The sequence below is a fragment of the Stylophora pistillata genome, chromosome 13 (genome assembly GCF_964205215.1).
Source record: "Stylophora pistillata chromosome 13, jaStyPist1.2, whole genome shotgun sequence".
In the NCBI taxonomy this organism is placed as follows: Eukaryota; Metazoa; Cnidaria; class Anthozoa; order Scleractinia; family Pocilloporidae; genus Stylophora; species Stylophora pistillata.
This window is the reverse complement of record NC_142531.1, coordinates 59,198-77,131: the sequence shown is the minus strand read 5'-3', so window position 1 is coordinate 77,131 and position 17,934 is coordinate 59,198. Positions and strand designations below refer to the sequence as shown.

The 17,934-nt window shown below is 36.7% G+C and overlaps 2 protein-coding genes across 3 annotated transcripts; one reads left to right on the top strand and one right to left on the bottom strand.

Moving 5' to 3' along the window:
• Positions 1-1,998: 1,998 nt before the first annotated feature.
• On the bottom strand, positions 1,999-6,552 carry LOC111334687 (XK-related protein 6). The gene is made up of 2 exons (XM_022940504.2): positions 6,149-6,552; positions 1,999-5,479 (listed from the first exon to the last, which is right to left on the bottom strand). Exons 1-2 carry the CDS (start codon positions 6,550-6,552, stop codon positions 4,375-4,377), a joined length of 1,509 nt encoding a protein of 502 aa, XP_022796239.2. The 3' UTR covers positions 1,999-4,374.
• A 196-nt stretch (positions 6,553-6,748) lies between these two features.
• Positions 6,749-17,919, top strand: LOC111334685 (IQ motif and ankyrin repeat domain-containing protein 1). Of its 2 annotated transcripts, XM_022940502.2 has the most exons (14): positions 6,749-6,961; positions 7,360-7,506; positions 8,553-8,717; positions 9,138-9,392; positions 9,741-9,803; positions 13,003-13,142; positions 13,387-13,441; positions 14,014-14,109; positions 14,599-14,673; positions 14,808-14,856; positions 15,655-15,748; positions 15,993-16,127; positions 16,311-16,439; positions 17,176-17,919. In XM_022940502.2, exons 1-14 carry the CDS (start codon positions 6,749-6,751, stop codon positions 17,351-17,353), a joined length of 1,794 nt encoding a protein of 597 aa, XP_022796237.2. In that variant the 3' UTR covers positions 17,354-17,919. The 2 variants fall into 2 exon arrangements, with proteins under 2 accessions (XP_022796237.2, XP_022796238.2); XM_022940503.2 differs by lacking the exon at positions 15,993-16,127.
• The last annotated feature ends 15 nt before the right edge of the window (positions 17,920-17,934 follow it).

Sequence of the window (17,934 nt, the reverse complement as noted above, 5' to 3'; positions counted from 1 at the left end):
GGACGCGTTCCATTCGGCCAGCTAAAGTTCCGAGATTTTGAACCGGTGATTTTTGTTGAATGGAAAGCGCCCAAGATTTTCGAATACTAATTTAAATCTTCGATAGACGAATAAATCCGCCAGGTCGCAGTTTTTCAATCGCCTCGCGAGCCACTCAAACAGGGAAAGGGGATCATATCATGTGATCTTTGAGACCTTTGAAAATTTGCTCTCTTTCGTCCTTGGCAGCTGAAGAAACCAGATAATTCACAGAAAGAATTGCTCGGGGCTGACCTAACTTGCATGGGAGAGCATGTTGTGATCATGATGAATAACACAATCCTGTGATTACACTCCTCCCACACAAAAATTATGGGGTTGCTGATTCCAAAATTTTGACCCCTGACCTTTAAAAGATATCAGAATCTTGCGGGCGTCGCTCAGGTAAATGTTCACTCCTTAGAAAACCAGGTTACCACTATTTGAACTAGATAACAACTTAAAAATGAAGGGAGTATTCGTCATGAAAGTAACTTTTCGAGTCTGAGTTTCCAGTTTAAATCGATACTTTCAAAATTGTTATGTTGGGAAAGTCTCTGCTGCAAAAGTCGTCCATGTTAATATGAAATCTGCTGCTACTAATTTTTGGGCAACAAAATAACTGACAGTTATTTTAGGCACAAATTAACCTCCCGGCTGTTTACTCCTCAAATGATGCGAAGAGCCGACATCCTTTGTATAGTGGAACTGAGCCCCTGCGTCCAAATTTCCCCATAAATCAGCTGACCCACCAGCAAAACTCTATCAACTGTTATGAAGTTCGACTGCACACGGAGAACTAATCAAATAAATTAGACGGCCGAAAACAAAAGGATAATTTCACACGTATGATCAAAACGTTACGGTACCTGTACTAACTCAGCGCCAACTTTGTATTACTATTTTGAAGCTGAGCAATAAAAGAAGCTAAATTACTTGTAAGTTACATACCCGAATAAAGACCAGTGTTTTAGCAGAAAGCTCTTTAGGAAAAGTCTCGACAAACGATTGTTACACTTGAAGCTTCCTCACTAGCATGTAGAAAGATTAGAACGAAAAGGTGTGTGACAATAATTTCACCTTTTAAGGGGCGGAGAACTACGGGAAGAAAATTCACAAATACTGGAGCCGGTTCCCGACAAATACTTACTGTTTCCTGATGAAGAAATTCTCAGTGTAATGCTGCTTCTTAGAGAGCTTAAATTAAGTATACATAGGAAATTCAAAAGGCCAGCAAATGGACTAGGAAACGCAAGATGGCGTGATCTCACCCGCGAACGAGGCGTTACTACCTGGATGTGACAACCACATGATAAAATACTACTAGAGTTGGTGATTAACCCACACCTGCATAGAGGAATGGCTGAGACAATGAAAAAAACACGGATAACAGAATGTTTTTTTTCGTTTGTAATTACATCGAGCAACTTGACTCTTTTTGTAAACAGCAATTTTTCACTATAGTGTTCAGCAAAACGTTGAACTAAAATTTAAAAAAGTGGCCCTCGTAGAGAAATTGTCTGATTTCTTCTGGTGCCATAGGAATTTCTCACTTTTTATTATTACTGATATCATTATCAGTATTATTATTACTATTATTATTTTCATTTCATTTTTAATTTTTTTCTTTTTTTCATTAAAGCATTTACTTGTCAAGAAATATTGCGTGTTATCAATAGACTGAGAGTAATCCTGGTAAAAATTCCTTACTTGAAAAATGGTTGTTTCCTGATTAGTACTGTAACACAATCAGTTAATAACAATCTGACCACCCATATCCAGTAACCTATGTGGAGTGTTTAGCCATGCACAAATCCTGTAGAAGCAATGATCCTTTCAACCAATTTAAAAAAGTAAAGATCCTGTTCTCTATCCACTTTGTTATGATAAATGATATTGCTAAGCAAATTTTTAATATTGGAATAAAATTAAGGAGAATATCATGGTTGAGATAAAATATGGCTGAGGAAAATACAGCAATCCCACTCTGACAGATTTTATTTCATTTTTCTAAATAATCTTCAGGGATGTTGAAATGATTCCAACAATTGACATCTCTTTAAAAATAAATAACACATCTCCATAAATTTTCAAATATAATATTCACTGGTCAAACCAGTCCAAGGAGACCCCAAATGGTAAGATCAGCAGTCAGCAAAATTTAACGGGTGAAATTTAAATTTGGTGGTCATTATGCAACCAACCATCTGCATTCCTGCGTGTTGTTTGCATAACTTTAAGATATCTACAAGCATCTCAGTATTACAATAAATAAATTGTCCAAACTCTCAATACAACAGTCAACAAAGACAGTCATACAAAATTAAAACATATGAGCTTACACTAGTAAGATTTTGGTTTGAAATCAGCCAGGCCGCTTTTGAAATATATCTGCAAAGGAAAACAAAGATTTCCCACATTTTAAATAACTTATTGCAAGCTTACCCTATATCAGTCATATATATAGTGATTTTCGGTCAACATTTTTCTTTATTGGACTGTCCAAGCTTACCATCTTCTTACCCTATCTCCACTCAAGACACGTAAGACATCTGTGATCCTGCTACCCTAGGTGAAAGAGCTTCATATCACAAAAAGGAGCTTTCTTGAATCATAGAGTTAATAAGGTACCATCTCTTTAACTGTCTTTCTACATAAGACACTTCCAATGTTGATGATCCAAACTGTATCCAAGGCCTTTGTTACATTATCAACTTATTACGTGTCCTTGCTCTCAGACATGGAAAGTTTGAGTTCAAATCTTTGTCCCACACTCATGACAAAAGAAAGATATCTTTCAATATTCCACATCCGTGCTCAAAACATTTTTCTTTGTATTTTGTTATGTATTCAATTAAGAGGATAAGTTCATGCCAAGATTCCTAGACTGTTAGGCTTAACACCAAACATCCTACACACCCTACCAATATCACTATATTGTTGGAAAAGTTTAAAGTAATCATATTGATTAATGTTAATTTCTTAAAGCTAATAGACCAAGTGCAGACTTCTGGGACTGTTTTCAAAAAATTAACCATATACGCTACCGTAACTATGCATACACAACTATTAAATAATGTGGCAAAAATTCACACTGAGATGTTTATTATGCAGTTTTCCTTTGATATTTCCAAAACCTATACCAGAATGGATTTACATGTCAATAGCAACAGGTAAGTTGAACACATGTCAAAGTTAATTGACGTACTATGCAGCCACTTCAATTTTAATAGATATAATATTCACTAGAATCACTGGATCTTTCCAAGGCAGAGTGATGAATATGTCATGTTACAATTAAAAACAAAAATAATTTCAGATTTTAAAATCTGTACTGGGCATGAATGGATGCTTCATTCCTAAATCTCAAAAAATATGACAACTGAAATAACTTTTTCAATATAATTGATTTCTAACAAAAATGTATCAAGAATTCAGCCACTTAACTCTCTTATCAAAATTAAGCAGACTGGAGTTCACCCACTCCACTCACCCCAAACCTTGTAATTCTTTTTAGGACTTTTGCCCATAGGTAGAATTTCAATTTCAAGACTGACAAAGATTTCCAGCAAGTATATTGCCCCATTTAAAACCACACTTGAAGAACCTAAAATTTTCCACAACAAGGCTGAAAATTACCTTTCCTTTTTTCAATATTTTGTTGTGTGGCAACTGTTTTAAGATTTCCAAGTTCTTAAAGTGCCACTATTGCTGCAAATATCACTCAATTCATGGTAAATTGTTTTCTTATTCCACTGATATACTGTGATCTAAACTGGTGCACAAACAATAATTTCTCATGAAAATTCATCCATAAAAAATGGTTAACGAGTTTTCAACTCCAGAATCAATTCAATCAAAATTGTTATAGTTAATGATATAGTTAACAATTATTCCACGAGCACGCATTGGATACGAGATGATAGATAACCAACAAGGTGCGTAGCGCCGAGTTGGCTATAATCATCTCATATCCAACAAATGCCAGTGGAATAATTGTTTTATTAAAAATGCTACATTAAATTATAAATTTTATTAAATTTTTAGCTCCCTTTCAATTTTAAGCTTATACGTATGCTCACCCTATCGTAGTTTATGGTATATTGGCTCATATACCATAATGGCTAAGCCAATGAAAAGTCTTGAATTGCATTATCCAATGATCCAGTTTTTAATAACTGTTATACTATAGAATAAAGGCTGATATACTATAGTATATCATTAATACTATATGTTATACTATAGTATAAGTTAGAAAGAAATTAATTTGTTGTCTGCAGTAAATGAGCCATAGGTAAACAGGAACTTAACACTGTCATCACACGAGCTTTGTCACACAGAAGAATATTTTAAGAGTTATAACCATGAGGACCTTGCATACATTCCCCGCATTCCTGTAATCTCACCATTGCTTGGTTCTTGACGATTTAAATAAATTGGTGAATGAATTTCTCTTGACATACAAGGTAAAATTTCCACATCAACTGGTAAGCTTCCATATGAACGAGTAGCTTTTTTGTTTCTTGTAGATTCAAAAGGTCTCTGATGAATGGCTAGTCTGCATTTATCATTATTTTCTTCCATAGTGGATTGTCTGGCTGTGATTTCACAGAAGCAGCACCAACAAATTGTCATGCGTTGATGCTCTTGCAAATTGAGTTCAGTCTTCTTCACACAAATGCCCTTCACAGGAAGACTTGGATGGTAAAAAGAATAGTAAGAAATCATACACAGGAGTCCTATTCCAAATGCACCCCAGACGATACTAAGTGCAGCAATTTCAATGTCTCCATAAAGTGTTCTAAATGGATACCACATCACTACAAAAACAGTGTTTTCTCCCAACATAACGACATAGTAAGGAATTGCTCGAATACGGGTCATACCTTCCCTGATGTTGAAGAAACAAAAGATATACACAAACCCAATGACAGCATCAAACAAATACTCTCGACAAAGATGACGTATACCTTTATCATCAACACAAAATCTAGTTTTCTGGAAAATTAGCCAAGTTGTCATCACTAGCCAGTGAATGGCTACCACCACAAACAGCCAAATGGTATAGTGAGAGGCAAATAACACCAGTGCTACAACTCGAGATGCCACCATACACATACGCCAAATTATTTGAAGAAAGAATCCAACCCATGAGTGGCTTTCTCCTTGTCCTAAGAAGTCTCTGAGAGCTTTGTAGTATGCTGCAATTGCCCATGCAAGAGACACTAAAGAACTTCCAGCGGCAAATACTGTCAACCAATCACTCTCAGCATCAAATCGCTTATTGTGAGCCATAATAAAAAGCTGAAGAACCAACTGTGGTGCAGATTCTAAAAAACACTCAAACAGTCTTAACATGGTTATGTCTCTCCATTCTGCCAGATAAACTTCATAGACATTGACAGTGTTAGCTGAATTTTGTTGACGAGTACGCCATCCAGTTTTAACGACACGCCAGTATCTGAAGAATGAATCAAGCCACAAAATATGAGTCATCTATTCAATCAATCAATGAAGTGACACTTTTCATACAAAAAAATAAACCAAGCAGCCATCTCGGGAAAAATAACTAAACTACTATGTCTACCCTTCCTCTACAACGACTGAATCATGGTAAAGTTGGATGTTCTGGCTTTCACATGGCTTTCTCGTCAACAAAAGGAGGACAAATTTTGAATTTTAGTTTTATCAAATACATGTTATTCTGTATTCAAAGAACTCCATTGATTAAGACATACGTTAAGTGTGTCTGATTTTAAATAAAAAGTTCAGAACGCTTTGGGGGTTTAAGGCAAAATGTAACTTCCCGTCTGGTAGGAAGAAGTATTCCATTACATAGAAATTAAATAGATGAAATTTAAATCGTTCGCCTCGTCGGGCCTTCAATAACAATGATCGCCTGCAAATAAATAATCATCCTAAAACATCCTGGCATTCCTATAAAAAAAAAATACTTTGACAGTCGCACGTGATGGACTTTGTGAAAAAAAAAAAATCCCGCCCACGCCCATGTAACCTGACGAACGATCGACTTACTAACGTGCTCTAAAACCACATAGTTCGAGAACCGCTTTTTAAAACTTGCCTGTATGTATGAAAACATATTCAGGGTTCGCAATGATAGATTTACCTGACAATCGGACCCAGTTGAAAAAGATGCATCAAGTACGTACACCAATTCTGATATTCGCCATCTTCGTGAAACCATTTGGCAGAAAATATTTGCATTACAAGGGAAGACAAAATTACAAATCCTAAAGTTAGAGCAAACCAAAGATATTTTCCATCAAGGAAATAATGCACGGAAACTACTACATCGGTGGTTATATCTGCGATGAATGTCAAGATGGATCCTATGGCGAAAAGATCCCAAATGATATGAACTCTTTCCGATTCCAAATGAACATAGCTACGGCGATTGAGCCTCGAGGCAGCAAGATCCGTTTCATCTGTACCATGTATTCCGTTAGGGGTAAAAATCCCATCATCATCATCCGTCTTTTCGACATTTTGGCCAGTCATTCCGGTTACCATTTCCGTGACAGTTCGACTTCTCAAGTCCTCGTCGCTGTGACAGCGCAACACTGGGGACTAGTTAGCTGCGACACGACAAACATGGTAGAATTATGGTCGGCGGAATGTCTCAGTGTCGATCGAAATTAAATTATTTCGGGACCGTAGGGTTGACACAGGAATAAATTGCCTGCAATATTTAAACATTTTTCCGATTATGCCTCCAAAGAAGCCATCTCCTCCAACAAAGATCACCCCCAAGACTACTACACAAAAGCCTGGTGTAGGCAGAGGTACTGCAAGTAAGAAAAAAAGTTCTGCACCTTTAAGACCAGGGGCTGCCGGAAGCAAGGGGAGCACGACCAAGAGGGGCAGCACGTCTCCAAACAAAACGCAAGTCAAAGGCAAGGAGAACACCGCATTATCAAAGGTATGACTGGGTTAGTGCAGATAGTAAAATTTATCCGGGGTGTCTCCATGGTGACAAGAGAGCTTTACATTCTGTGGGAAATTTTAGCGTATAAGAGAATGCCTTGACGTTGTAAACAAATTAGCTCGATTGATTAATATAAAAATCTCGTGCATGGGAAATTAACGTCTCCTACCCCTAACCCTGCAGGAGATGGGGCCTATGGTTATTAGTGTACAGTCATACTAATGATCACGTTTAGGTGCTGGTGTCAATTTTTTTTTTCACTTCTTGTAAACTTTCCATGTAAATAACAATTTCTGGAATACACCAGATGGAAATAAATCTGAATTAAAACAGCTGCTATTGTTTTTGCCTCAGAGTAAATTGATGTATAAAAGCTCACATTATTTTCTAAGTCTCAAGGTAAGGAATGGACAAAGCAAGATGATTCTGCAGTAATTATTCAGAAATATGTCAGAAGACACTTGGCCAAAAAGGAAATGGTTAAAAGGCAAAAAGAAAGACAAGAATATGAAGAGTTGATGGACAAGATTCAGAAGGAGGTAGATAAAAGTGATTTATCCAACAAAAAGCAAACAGACAAACAAATAAACAGATGAGGACAAACAGTGCACCAGCTTATATGTAGAAGTAAAGACAGGATTTTAAAGGGAAAGTTTTCTATCTGGTTTGTGTTGGTGGAATTTTTGAAGTAAGCCAGATTATTCTTTTAATCTTACTTTTTCATGAAAGAATAGGGTCACATTGAGAAAAATACCCTCCTTAGCTATGCCCTTTATGTGTGGAAACTCTGATTGCTCTCACAGAGAGACATTTGTTGGCAAAACGATTCAATTCTCTTTGTCAATCTGAACACTGTACTATACAAGATTGGTGCAGATATTTTGACCTATATCATCTAGAAGAAATGTTACTATGACATGTAAGCAACAGGTAACATTGCTTACAGAGCAAATTCATCGAAACCAGTTTGTCCTGTATACTATTATTTTTCTTTTTCAAATTTTGAAGTCAGCTTATATTGCTGAAAAGAAAAATGTGTGTTGAGTACTAAGATTTAATGTCTTCTTAGCACCATCTGAAGTTGATGTTTAGTGAAAGTTATCAGTGAGGTCCTGGGGTCCAAGGGATGAAATTCAACAGCTGTGCAGGTGTGCTCATATGTACAATCTACCATACTAGTTGTGGTAGACATGGTGGGTTGGAAGGTGACTGCTGGGTCATTGTGTTGTGTTTGTGAGCAAGACACCTACTGGTAACTCTCACAATGTCCCTCTTCATTCAAGACTATGAATGGCAACAGGCAAATTGCAAGGGATGCTTGATGAACTAACTGTAAGGGAAGTGAATAAAGAGGGCAAGTTTCTTAAGAAACTGTGGTGCTGCATCAGTGGGGGTGACAAAGTCATTTGGTTATATCAACTAAGATGAAATTGTAAATTGGCCACCATAAAGATTTAAAAAGCTGATGTTTCGAGCAATAGCCATTCGTCACATATTATATGATCATTCCAGTTAGAGTAATCTTAACCAACGAAACAGGTTTTAATTTGAACATGTTACTTATTGTTCCTCTGTCTTGTTATAGGCATGGCTGAAGCTGGTTCAGATGGAGAGAGAAGAAGCAGAAAGAGAAAGGAAAAAAGAGGAAGAAGAGAGAAGAAAGAGGAAAGAGGAGGCAAAGAGGAGAACTAGAATACTTGAGGCTGCATTCGATGGTGATAGTGATGAGATTTTAGCTGTGTTGGACGAGGTATGTCCATCAAAACTGTGTTTTTATCATGAAATGCTTCTATTCTCATGAGTATTTAGATAAGAGACAAAAAAAAATCTAGAGAAAATATCACTCATTAAATAATGAGATACCTCATAATCATGTTAAATGCTGCAGTCCTCTGTAGGGGGATATCTACATAAATCTAAACAAGTTAAAAGGTGATAGTTTGTGTCATTTTCTGTCCTGTAAGAGTTGGCCTTAACATTAGAGAAACCAGATGATATTAGCTTTGATAACTAAATAAGAAAAATAGTTATTTAAATAGAGGAAATGGAACCAAAAAGAATGCAGATGGTTCACTAACCTTGAAAACAAACAACTAATTTGAAAATCTATATGCTTCCTTGACAAACCCATGCTTTAAAAGCCATGATGTTCTGTATTTTTTTTTCTCAGACTTATGAAGAAGACTCCAAAAGATCCGACCTATCTGAACCTGCACGGCAATCACTTATAGCTAGGCATCAGATGGCTCTTGTGGACTGTGAAGATGCAAACAACAACACCCCTTTGTCAGAAGCAGCAGGAGGGGGCCATGTGGCAACAATAATGCTTCTGATCCAGAGAGGAGCCATGCTGAATTCCAGGGGAAGATATCAACGAGTACCACTGTGGCGAGCTGCCTTTGGTGGACATCTTCAGGCTGTTCAGGTGTGTCAGAAAAAACTCTTGCAAGAATGTTTACATTAGTGCATCATTTTCCCTCCCAGATATGATAAATATTTAGATTCTCAGTGTATTTGAATACATTCAAGGAAGGGTTACAGTTTGGATGTAACACCAGATTCTCCAAACGATAAATTAGAGAAATGTCTTATTATCTCTTGGGGAGTCATGTCTCTGAGGTTTAGGGAATTAAGGTTTCACACAATTACTCTGTTGATCAATTTGTAATTCCAAATCAATTGGTAATGGTGTCCAGTGTGTTTGTACCATCACAACTTATACTTTCTGGATGAAAATGTTGTGAAAACATTATCTTTTTGTGAACCACGATAGACCCTTCTAGAGCATGGTGGTGACCCTAGACTCATAGCAGATGATGGCACAAATGCAATACAGGTCAGAAAATTTACTGTTTAACATAACTTCCACTGAAAATAAGGGTGACCCTTAAAGTGGGAATGGTGGAACGGTGGAATGGCAGAAAATGACCCCAAATCTTGAAACACAGAACGACGGAAAATGAACCCAAAATTCTAAAACACAGAACGGCATAAAATTACCCCAAATTCTAAAACACGGAACAGATGTCAGGCATGTTGCACAAACTCTTTACAAAGACACTCAAACGCTTGGCTCATTCATCCCCACAATGATAACATGTGTGACTAAAATTAAGTGTTATTAATTTGCCTTGAGTTTTAGTCATGGCATAAAAAGTTGCACAGCATGTGAAAATTAACTTGACATACCACATTACAATTTAACAAAATGGTAAAACACCACAGCATACAGTATTGAGTTATAGATGCACGCAGGAGGTTGCTTAGCATGAAGAAGCATAAGAGTTGCGCGAAGCAATAGCCAAGAGCGACTCTAGCTTCTTGAGTGCTTAGCAGACCTCCCAAGTGCATCCATAACTCAATAGTGTACACTGTGGTGTTTACCATTTGTTTTATAACATAACATTGATACATTGTAGCAAGAGTTTTTTTTTTATTTAACAAATCCTACATGACCAGAAAAAACAAGCGCACATGAAAAACTAGTCTGTGTATTTGCTCACGTCAGCAGCATACACCCATAGGCAAATGGGGGACACTGGATTGACCATTTAGAACGTGCACTTTCCGTTTAAGTTATGTTATAAAAACAATTGTAACATATGTTTCCTTGTCACGTCTGCATTGATTTAGTGAAACAAGATGATCTCATATGCTTGTAAGTGTGAGAACATCACAGGAACATTTTCAGGCTTCTCAAAATATAATGACATTCAGCCCCAGCTCCGAACTTAGACTAGCATGAGAGCAAGCCCTCATTACAAGCCCTTCAATACGAGCATTTCTTCATCCACAAATAAGTTTTAGGCCTCGAGTAACATTAGGTGAAGAGAGGTTTGCATGGAGTCATGCGCATGGGAATTTCTCATGGCATGAAAAGAAAAAAGAAAATTAGCAGAAGGAAGCCATCAAGAAGAATCTGAAGAATTTCTCCGCAACAAGGTGTCCAAAACACCACCCTCCTACTATGAAATTTATGGCTTATGTATCAGTGGAAGAAATAAATCTTCTGGACAAAAAAGGGACTATTTCACCAATTTGTTGGGTGGATTTCTTCTGTTCCTCAACAAATTGCAAATCGTCAACTCCATGGCATTTAAATTGCCCTTCCTGAAAGGGAAGTGTAATTCAGATGGATCTTTGGATTGTCATTGTTTACCATAATTATTTGCATGGAAGTAGTTGCGAGACAAAGAAGAGGCCGTGGATCGAGGATCCTATAGTTTTGTTTTTGTGGTGAGAAACAATTCTGAGAAGGTGATAATCAAGCTATTAGGTGAGGACGGGAAGGAAAAGCATCTTTTTCTCAAAGATGCAAAAATACTCCATGGGATTAAAAGTGAACATATTCATATGAAGTTCATATATTTTGAACTGCGGTATTAAATACGTATGATGCACAATCCTTCGCAGTAGATAGCGCTATTTATGCAATAGCGAAAATCAGACCTGAAAAATATTTACGTATTTAATACCACAGTTTAAAATATATGAACTTCATATATTCATTCTATGTGATTTATCATCACGGGTTTATTATGAATCAACTTAACGGCCTGCTCCCAGTCAGCTTGTTAGCTCAATTGGTAGAGCACTGCACTAGTATCGCAGAGGTCAGTGGTTCGAATCCCATACAGGCCTGATTTTTTTCAGGTCTGATTTTCGCTATTGCATAAATAGTGCTATCTACTGCGAAGGATCGTGCATCATACGTAGTGAACATATTGTTAGGTTTAAAGCTGTGTGCATGGAACCATGTGCAATGATGCTTGAATATTTGTTTTTCAACTTCGCTCCCTTTGGCAGCACAGAAATTGTTAGCAGTCTGGACTGACTTTTACAATATATACACATTAATGAGGCAATCGACCAATTTCCACTTCAAGAAAAGATCGCCCTCAAAATGGCAACAGGGCTTGCACATTTGCATAACTTGAGATCGTCCACCATAATATATTGCCTGCCAATATACTGGTCTCTAACCAGCATTATTGCACTTTAAAAGACAGCCACAACATCTGCTTTGTGTTTTAGGATTCGGGGTCATTTTCTGCCCTTCCATGTTTCAGGATTTGGGGTCATTTTCCACCATTCCGTGTTTTAGGATTTGGGGTCATTTTCCACCATCCCGTGTTTCAAGATTTGGGGTCATTTTCCACCATTCCATGTTTTAGGATTTGGAGTCATTTTCCACCATTCCGTGTTTCAGGATTTGGGTCATTTTCCACTGCTCCATGTTTTAGGATCATTTTCCACCATTCCACTGTTTCGCCATTCGGGCTTTTAGGGTCACCTTAAAATAACAATAGATACAGCCTGGTTAGCCCGAATGTAAGAATACTGTAATTTGAGTAGACCTCACATTTGTACCTTTCTATCTGGTATGACTTGTCCAAGAAAAATATAAATAAATTGAAAAAGTCAATGACTGTCCTTAAGTTGACAGTTGCTGCATCAAGAAAACAATGAAATGACCAAAGTGGAGGTCACGATTGCTGATAATTGTCAAGTGTTTCTTAAGATGTAACATGACTTGTAAAAACACTTCAGTGATGAGCAATTATTGCATGGATGTGGAGAGGAACACTTGTACCAACATAACTTTAACATAACATATTTTATTTCATAAAGTAGGTTAATTAATGGTAGCAAATGCTGATGTGGATCTGCTCTAACTGTATTAAATATCATATAAATACATGCAAAAGTAGAAAAAGTATTTTACAGATGAAACACAATAACTAGGCAAGTTTTAAACGAGGTAAAGCTTGGAACAGCTTTTAGCTGGGTTGGTAAACAGTTCCAGACTTCATACTAGCATGGTGGGTAAAGGAGTTGTGAAGAACTTTAGACTGAGTTAGAATGAACAACCCTCTTGCCCAACCCACTGTCATGTCTGTTTTCCCTTTGTAAAGTATAGACAATATGAGCTTGATATTTTACACATATAATTATAGTACATGAGATTTAGATTGTTGCATCTGTTTGGGCTCTCTGTTTTCCTTTCACCCTAACTCAAATGGGGACATCTTCAGGTGGCAGCTCTACCAGCTGTTGAACAGGTGTTACAAGAGTGGGACATCAAGCAAACAGATGTTTTACTGGAAAAACTGGAAGCTGATAGAAGTGCCAGACAAGAACAAGAGAAGAAGTTAAGAGAGGCAGAGAACAGTAGGTTTGTAGCTGAGGTTTTTCTCTTTTTTTATCGCCTATCTTTTGATCACAATAGTTTTCAAAATTATCAACTCAAACTCAATTCTCCACAATGATAAGTGCATTTAAGGAACGATCATCCACCTACTAATCACAGCTACCAGTGCTGCATGCATAAGTAATCAGTTTCTTAAAAAGTCAGAATTACTTTGTTCTTCACAGATTAAGATTCCCTTTTTGATTCTTTTGCCAAATTTCTTAATTAGACTTGAGAAGGAATTAGATAATGCAGAAAAGGAGAATCAAGCTCATCAGAAAGAGGTATGCCTACAAGATTACAGGGCTTGACACTAACGGTAGTCCACTAGCCACAGACTAGTAGAAATTCAGTTTTGGCTACTGGTTTTCGATTTCCACTACCCAGTTTGCCTTGTAAATAAACTGAAGTTGTTGTAAAATCTAAGATGTCACTAGCCACTTGGCTAGTAAGTTGAAAAGTTAGTGTCAAGCCTTGGATTAGATAAAAAGGAAGCTTTAAAAAACTTTGGGTTTCAGATGTAAAATTATTGAGTCGAAACTTCAGCTCTCCTGACAGCTAAGATCTGGTAAAACATTACTCTGGTAGCTCCAAGAACTGATCAAATAGTAACTTCTCTGTACAATATGAATAAACAGGCTTAGAAGCTGCAGGGTTTTATTCTCATTATATTAGTAAATGTCATGACAAAATCAAACTCTCCCAAGTAATCTACAAGAACATATAATGCAGCAAGGAGGGAGAATGACTGATTCAGATCTTGAGGGGTAAAGGATTAAACAACAGCACAGAATGTGATGCTCTCAAATAAAATTTATAATATGTTAAAGGTTATCTTGAAATTGATCTTTCTCAGTTGGCTAAAGCACACTGTGAACTAAACAAAAGAATTTATGAACATGACAAGTGTATGACTGAAGGAAAGACTGACAAACATGATGTAACCCTGCAGGTAGGTCCCAATAAAATAAATTGTCTAAAATAGAGTTGACAGGCCTACACAACTCCTCAGTACTCATTTTAACCTTTTTCATAGTTTGGCTGTTACAAGTATATTATACAGGTACCTTTGAGCAAGGGGAGGATCTCTATAAATTTCACACAGCAATGATTCTTGTTCTATTAAATGCCAGTTTTTAGAGCTAGGCAGGGCTATCAACCCCAATTTAGACAAGGGAATGAAGTTTTACTTTCAAGCAGAGCTTGAATGACTACTTTTTAAAGCTGATAAGTGTTTACGTCAACTACCTTTGTTCCACATTGGTTTAAGTTGAAGTTTGCCGATACTCTAATTCCAGTTGACCAGTGAAGATCATTTTGTCATTTGTGAACAAATTACATGTAACCACATGAAATCAGCTGTGTTGGAAATTATTGACACATACTAGAAGCATATAGGTAATATGCTTCTGTGCATACTTACACTTGCTTTATATTTCAGGCTATACATGATGCTGAGGCAGTGCTTGAACTTGCAAGGAAAAAAGCAGAAGTTTCAAAAGAAGCATTAGCTCAGGTAGGATGTAACATCTGTCACTGAAAACTAGTTGGTGTGTCAAGTCAAGTGGATGCTGTGACTCACACCACAGTAGAACTGATTCATGTGGTCTGTTCAAGGTGGTCTGATACCAAATATGAATCTTTACACAGGTGAAACTTAAACTTAGAGAGCAGCATCAAAAGGAGGACAATTCTGCAGGTACGTGAAATAAATGGTACAACTGATTGTCACAAATTTTTAGTGCAAAGTCAAAGAAGTGAGGAGAAAAAAGTTTTTCTCACAGACTTTATCAAAAAATATTGTCACTAATGAAAGGCTCTAGAAGGCAACAAGATACATATATTAAACATGTGTCCCAAAAAAAAAATGGAACATGGGAGGTCTGTACCTCATGACAGACTATCCAGACTGTGTAGATAACCGTGTTCTGCTGTATGCAGGGTGGATGATTGGGTCTACTGTGGATGGATACTTTCTGTTCTGTGGACAGTCTGAGTGTGGAATGGATTTATTTTTTTTTAATGAAGCATTAGAAAAAGTGACTAAATGCTGAAGTGGTACAAAGTACATACTCAGTACAAAAACATTGACATTTAAAGAAGAGTTGACAATGAGATCCCCTACAGCTCTATGAGTACACATCTACATGAAGACCACCATTAACATGTGGTGAATGATGGGAGGTATCCACACTTTCCTGGTAGAGAAGGATTATCTTAACAAACTATGGGTTGTCATGAACAATGAGAGAAGTGAATCATTTGATTATGTATCTGCAGGTGTCAGCATTTGGGAAATTGGGCATGTACCTACATATGGCTACTCAATGTTCTTTTGTGTGTATGTTTTTCTGAGATAAAGCCATTGTATAACGAATCACTAGAAGTACATTCAAATCAAGAAGGGTAATTTCAGATATGAATCGTAGGTCACATTAATTCACCATAATGTATAGTGCATGAGAGCATCTAATTTAGTATTACCTTTTTCTTTAAGCTGACACAGATCTAAAGGGAACAAAGGTAATGATTAAAGACCTCGATGATGTATTGTTCAGAGATATCGGTGGCAAGATCGCTGCAGATGGAAGGTAGAGACAACAAATGCTAATTATTTTTGCTGTTGTTCTCTTTGTGTTTGGTTTTAAATTGTTCAAACCAGTTTTGTTTTGTCTTTTTTAACATTTATTTCATGATTTCAAACTGGTGTGAAAAAATATGAAAGTGAGAAAATTTGGAAACACATTAGACAATGTGTCTACTTCTTAAATAAACTACAATGGCTAAGTTTCCCTGTATACATGGCCATAATAATCCTCTAATTTCTGTTTACAGGTGGCCCCTACTGATAGATTCATCCCCTCAGACCTCCACTTTCTTGCGCTATCGTGACACCAATTTCTTAAATGCACTAAATCCCAAGCAGATGGAGCCTGATGTGATTCGTCTGGCACTTTTAGGAGCTTTGAGGTGATGAAGACAAAGAAAGACATAGTGTCCCTTATTGTAGTCAGAGCACAATGCATTCATTGATAGAAGGATTACTCTAAGGATAAACAGTGTAGTAGAATGAGTGTTCTACTTTTGAGATTTAGTACAATGTAGGATTAAGAGATTTAATGTTCAGTTGTTACTTTCATATTTACTTGATAGATACGGGAAGCCAGCTGTGGTGGATATGATGGATGTGGACATGTTTGACACTGTTGCTATGGTATTTGATGGAGTCCAGAAAGGACTTATGGCCTCACTCATGTCTAAAAAGCTTCTTAAAGATAACAAGTTAGTATGAATGTGTCATTTGGGGCACAATTTGAAATGTCAGGAAGAAATTACTGTAAATATTTACCAGGTGTTGCTACTAAACTAGGCATTTATGTAAACAATGGAGGTAAGTTTCCAAAGAAACTGTGGTGTTGCATCAGTGGGGTAACAACTGAAGGTAACTTGGTTTTATCAACTAAGTGACATTGTAACTTGGCCACCATAAAGTGTTGAAAAGCTGAGGAAGGGCTTCTGCTGAAAACATCAGTTCTGCTTGAACAGCGCACCACGCTTGTATTTTATTCAACAATTTTATCTTTTATTTATCGTTTTTATTTCTTAATCATATGCATTGAGACCTTCACACATACTTGTTTTAAATAATGAACTCATGAAATGTATTTATTTGAATTTGAGAATGATGGCATGGAGCCGTCAAAATGTCATTCTTTAATATCGCTGGTTTTTATCCTTAATTGCTTATCAAAAACTTTAGTTATTAGAATCAGTAAATGTTTAGGAAATTAAAGATGTACTACTAGGAAATTTTAAAAAGGCTAGCAGTTAACTTTATGAGTTTTTAAGTGCCTCCTGTCATTCAATCAAGATGACGTAACACTTGATACCTAAGCCCCTCAGCAGCATCTCACAACCATAAAACTTTCAGAAAGCACTGACATCTCCTTAAACTTACAAACCTCTTTAACTATCCTTACCTATTTTTATAACAAAATGTTTACAATTCATTTTTCAGATTTCTAGAACTTGTTCAACCAAAAGATGGAGAGGAGTACAGTAAGACAAGTTTCTTGGGAGCAAAAATAGAGAAATTTATGTTCATCATTATTACTCAACAGTGGAATCCACCAGAACATTTGCTCGAACAGACTTACCCAATAAGAGTAATCATCCCTTCCAGACCAGATTTATGAAATTCTGTGTTTATGTTATCACTCACTTCAACTTTAGTGCATTTTAAGGAAATTTTTTTACCAGTAACATGTGAATGCTTCATAATGCAGGCTACCTTATATAAAGCTGCCTGCAAGTTATTATCAGTGGAGCCTCCAACTACAAAAGTGGGACTGCCTAGGGTTCAAATCCTTATGGTTTTGTCAAAGACAGATGTCCATGATCTTTCCCTCACTTCATGTTTTAAATAATTATCAGTCATTTGAACTACTAGTACTATTCCAGTAAGTATAAGTCTCTTAAGAATATGGCACTTCTGGCCCTTCTGTCGTTTTTCTATTGAGGCACATATTTGAGTTTCACTAATTTGAAATCAGTTAACTCCAACTTGCCTTGAAAAGCATTCTCAATTAATTGCTTGCAGTTGAACTCCCATCATTGTGCACTTGAAAGTTCCAGTTAGTGGGGTTCTTCCCCTACACACTCAATATAATGCATACATCCTTATTGATAATATTGACCTTTGTGTCTACACTGGATTGTTTTGATGAAATAACCATGCAATAAACTTCACCTTTTGTTGTAAGATCTGTCATTGTAA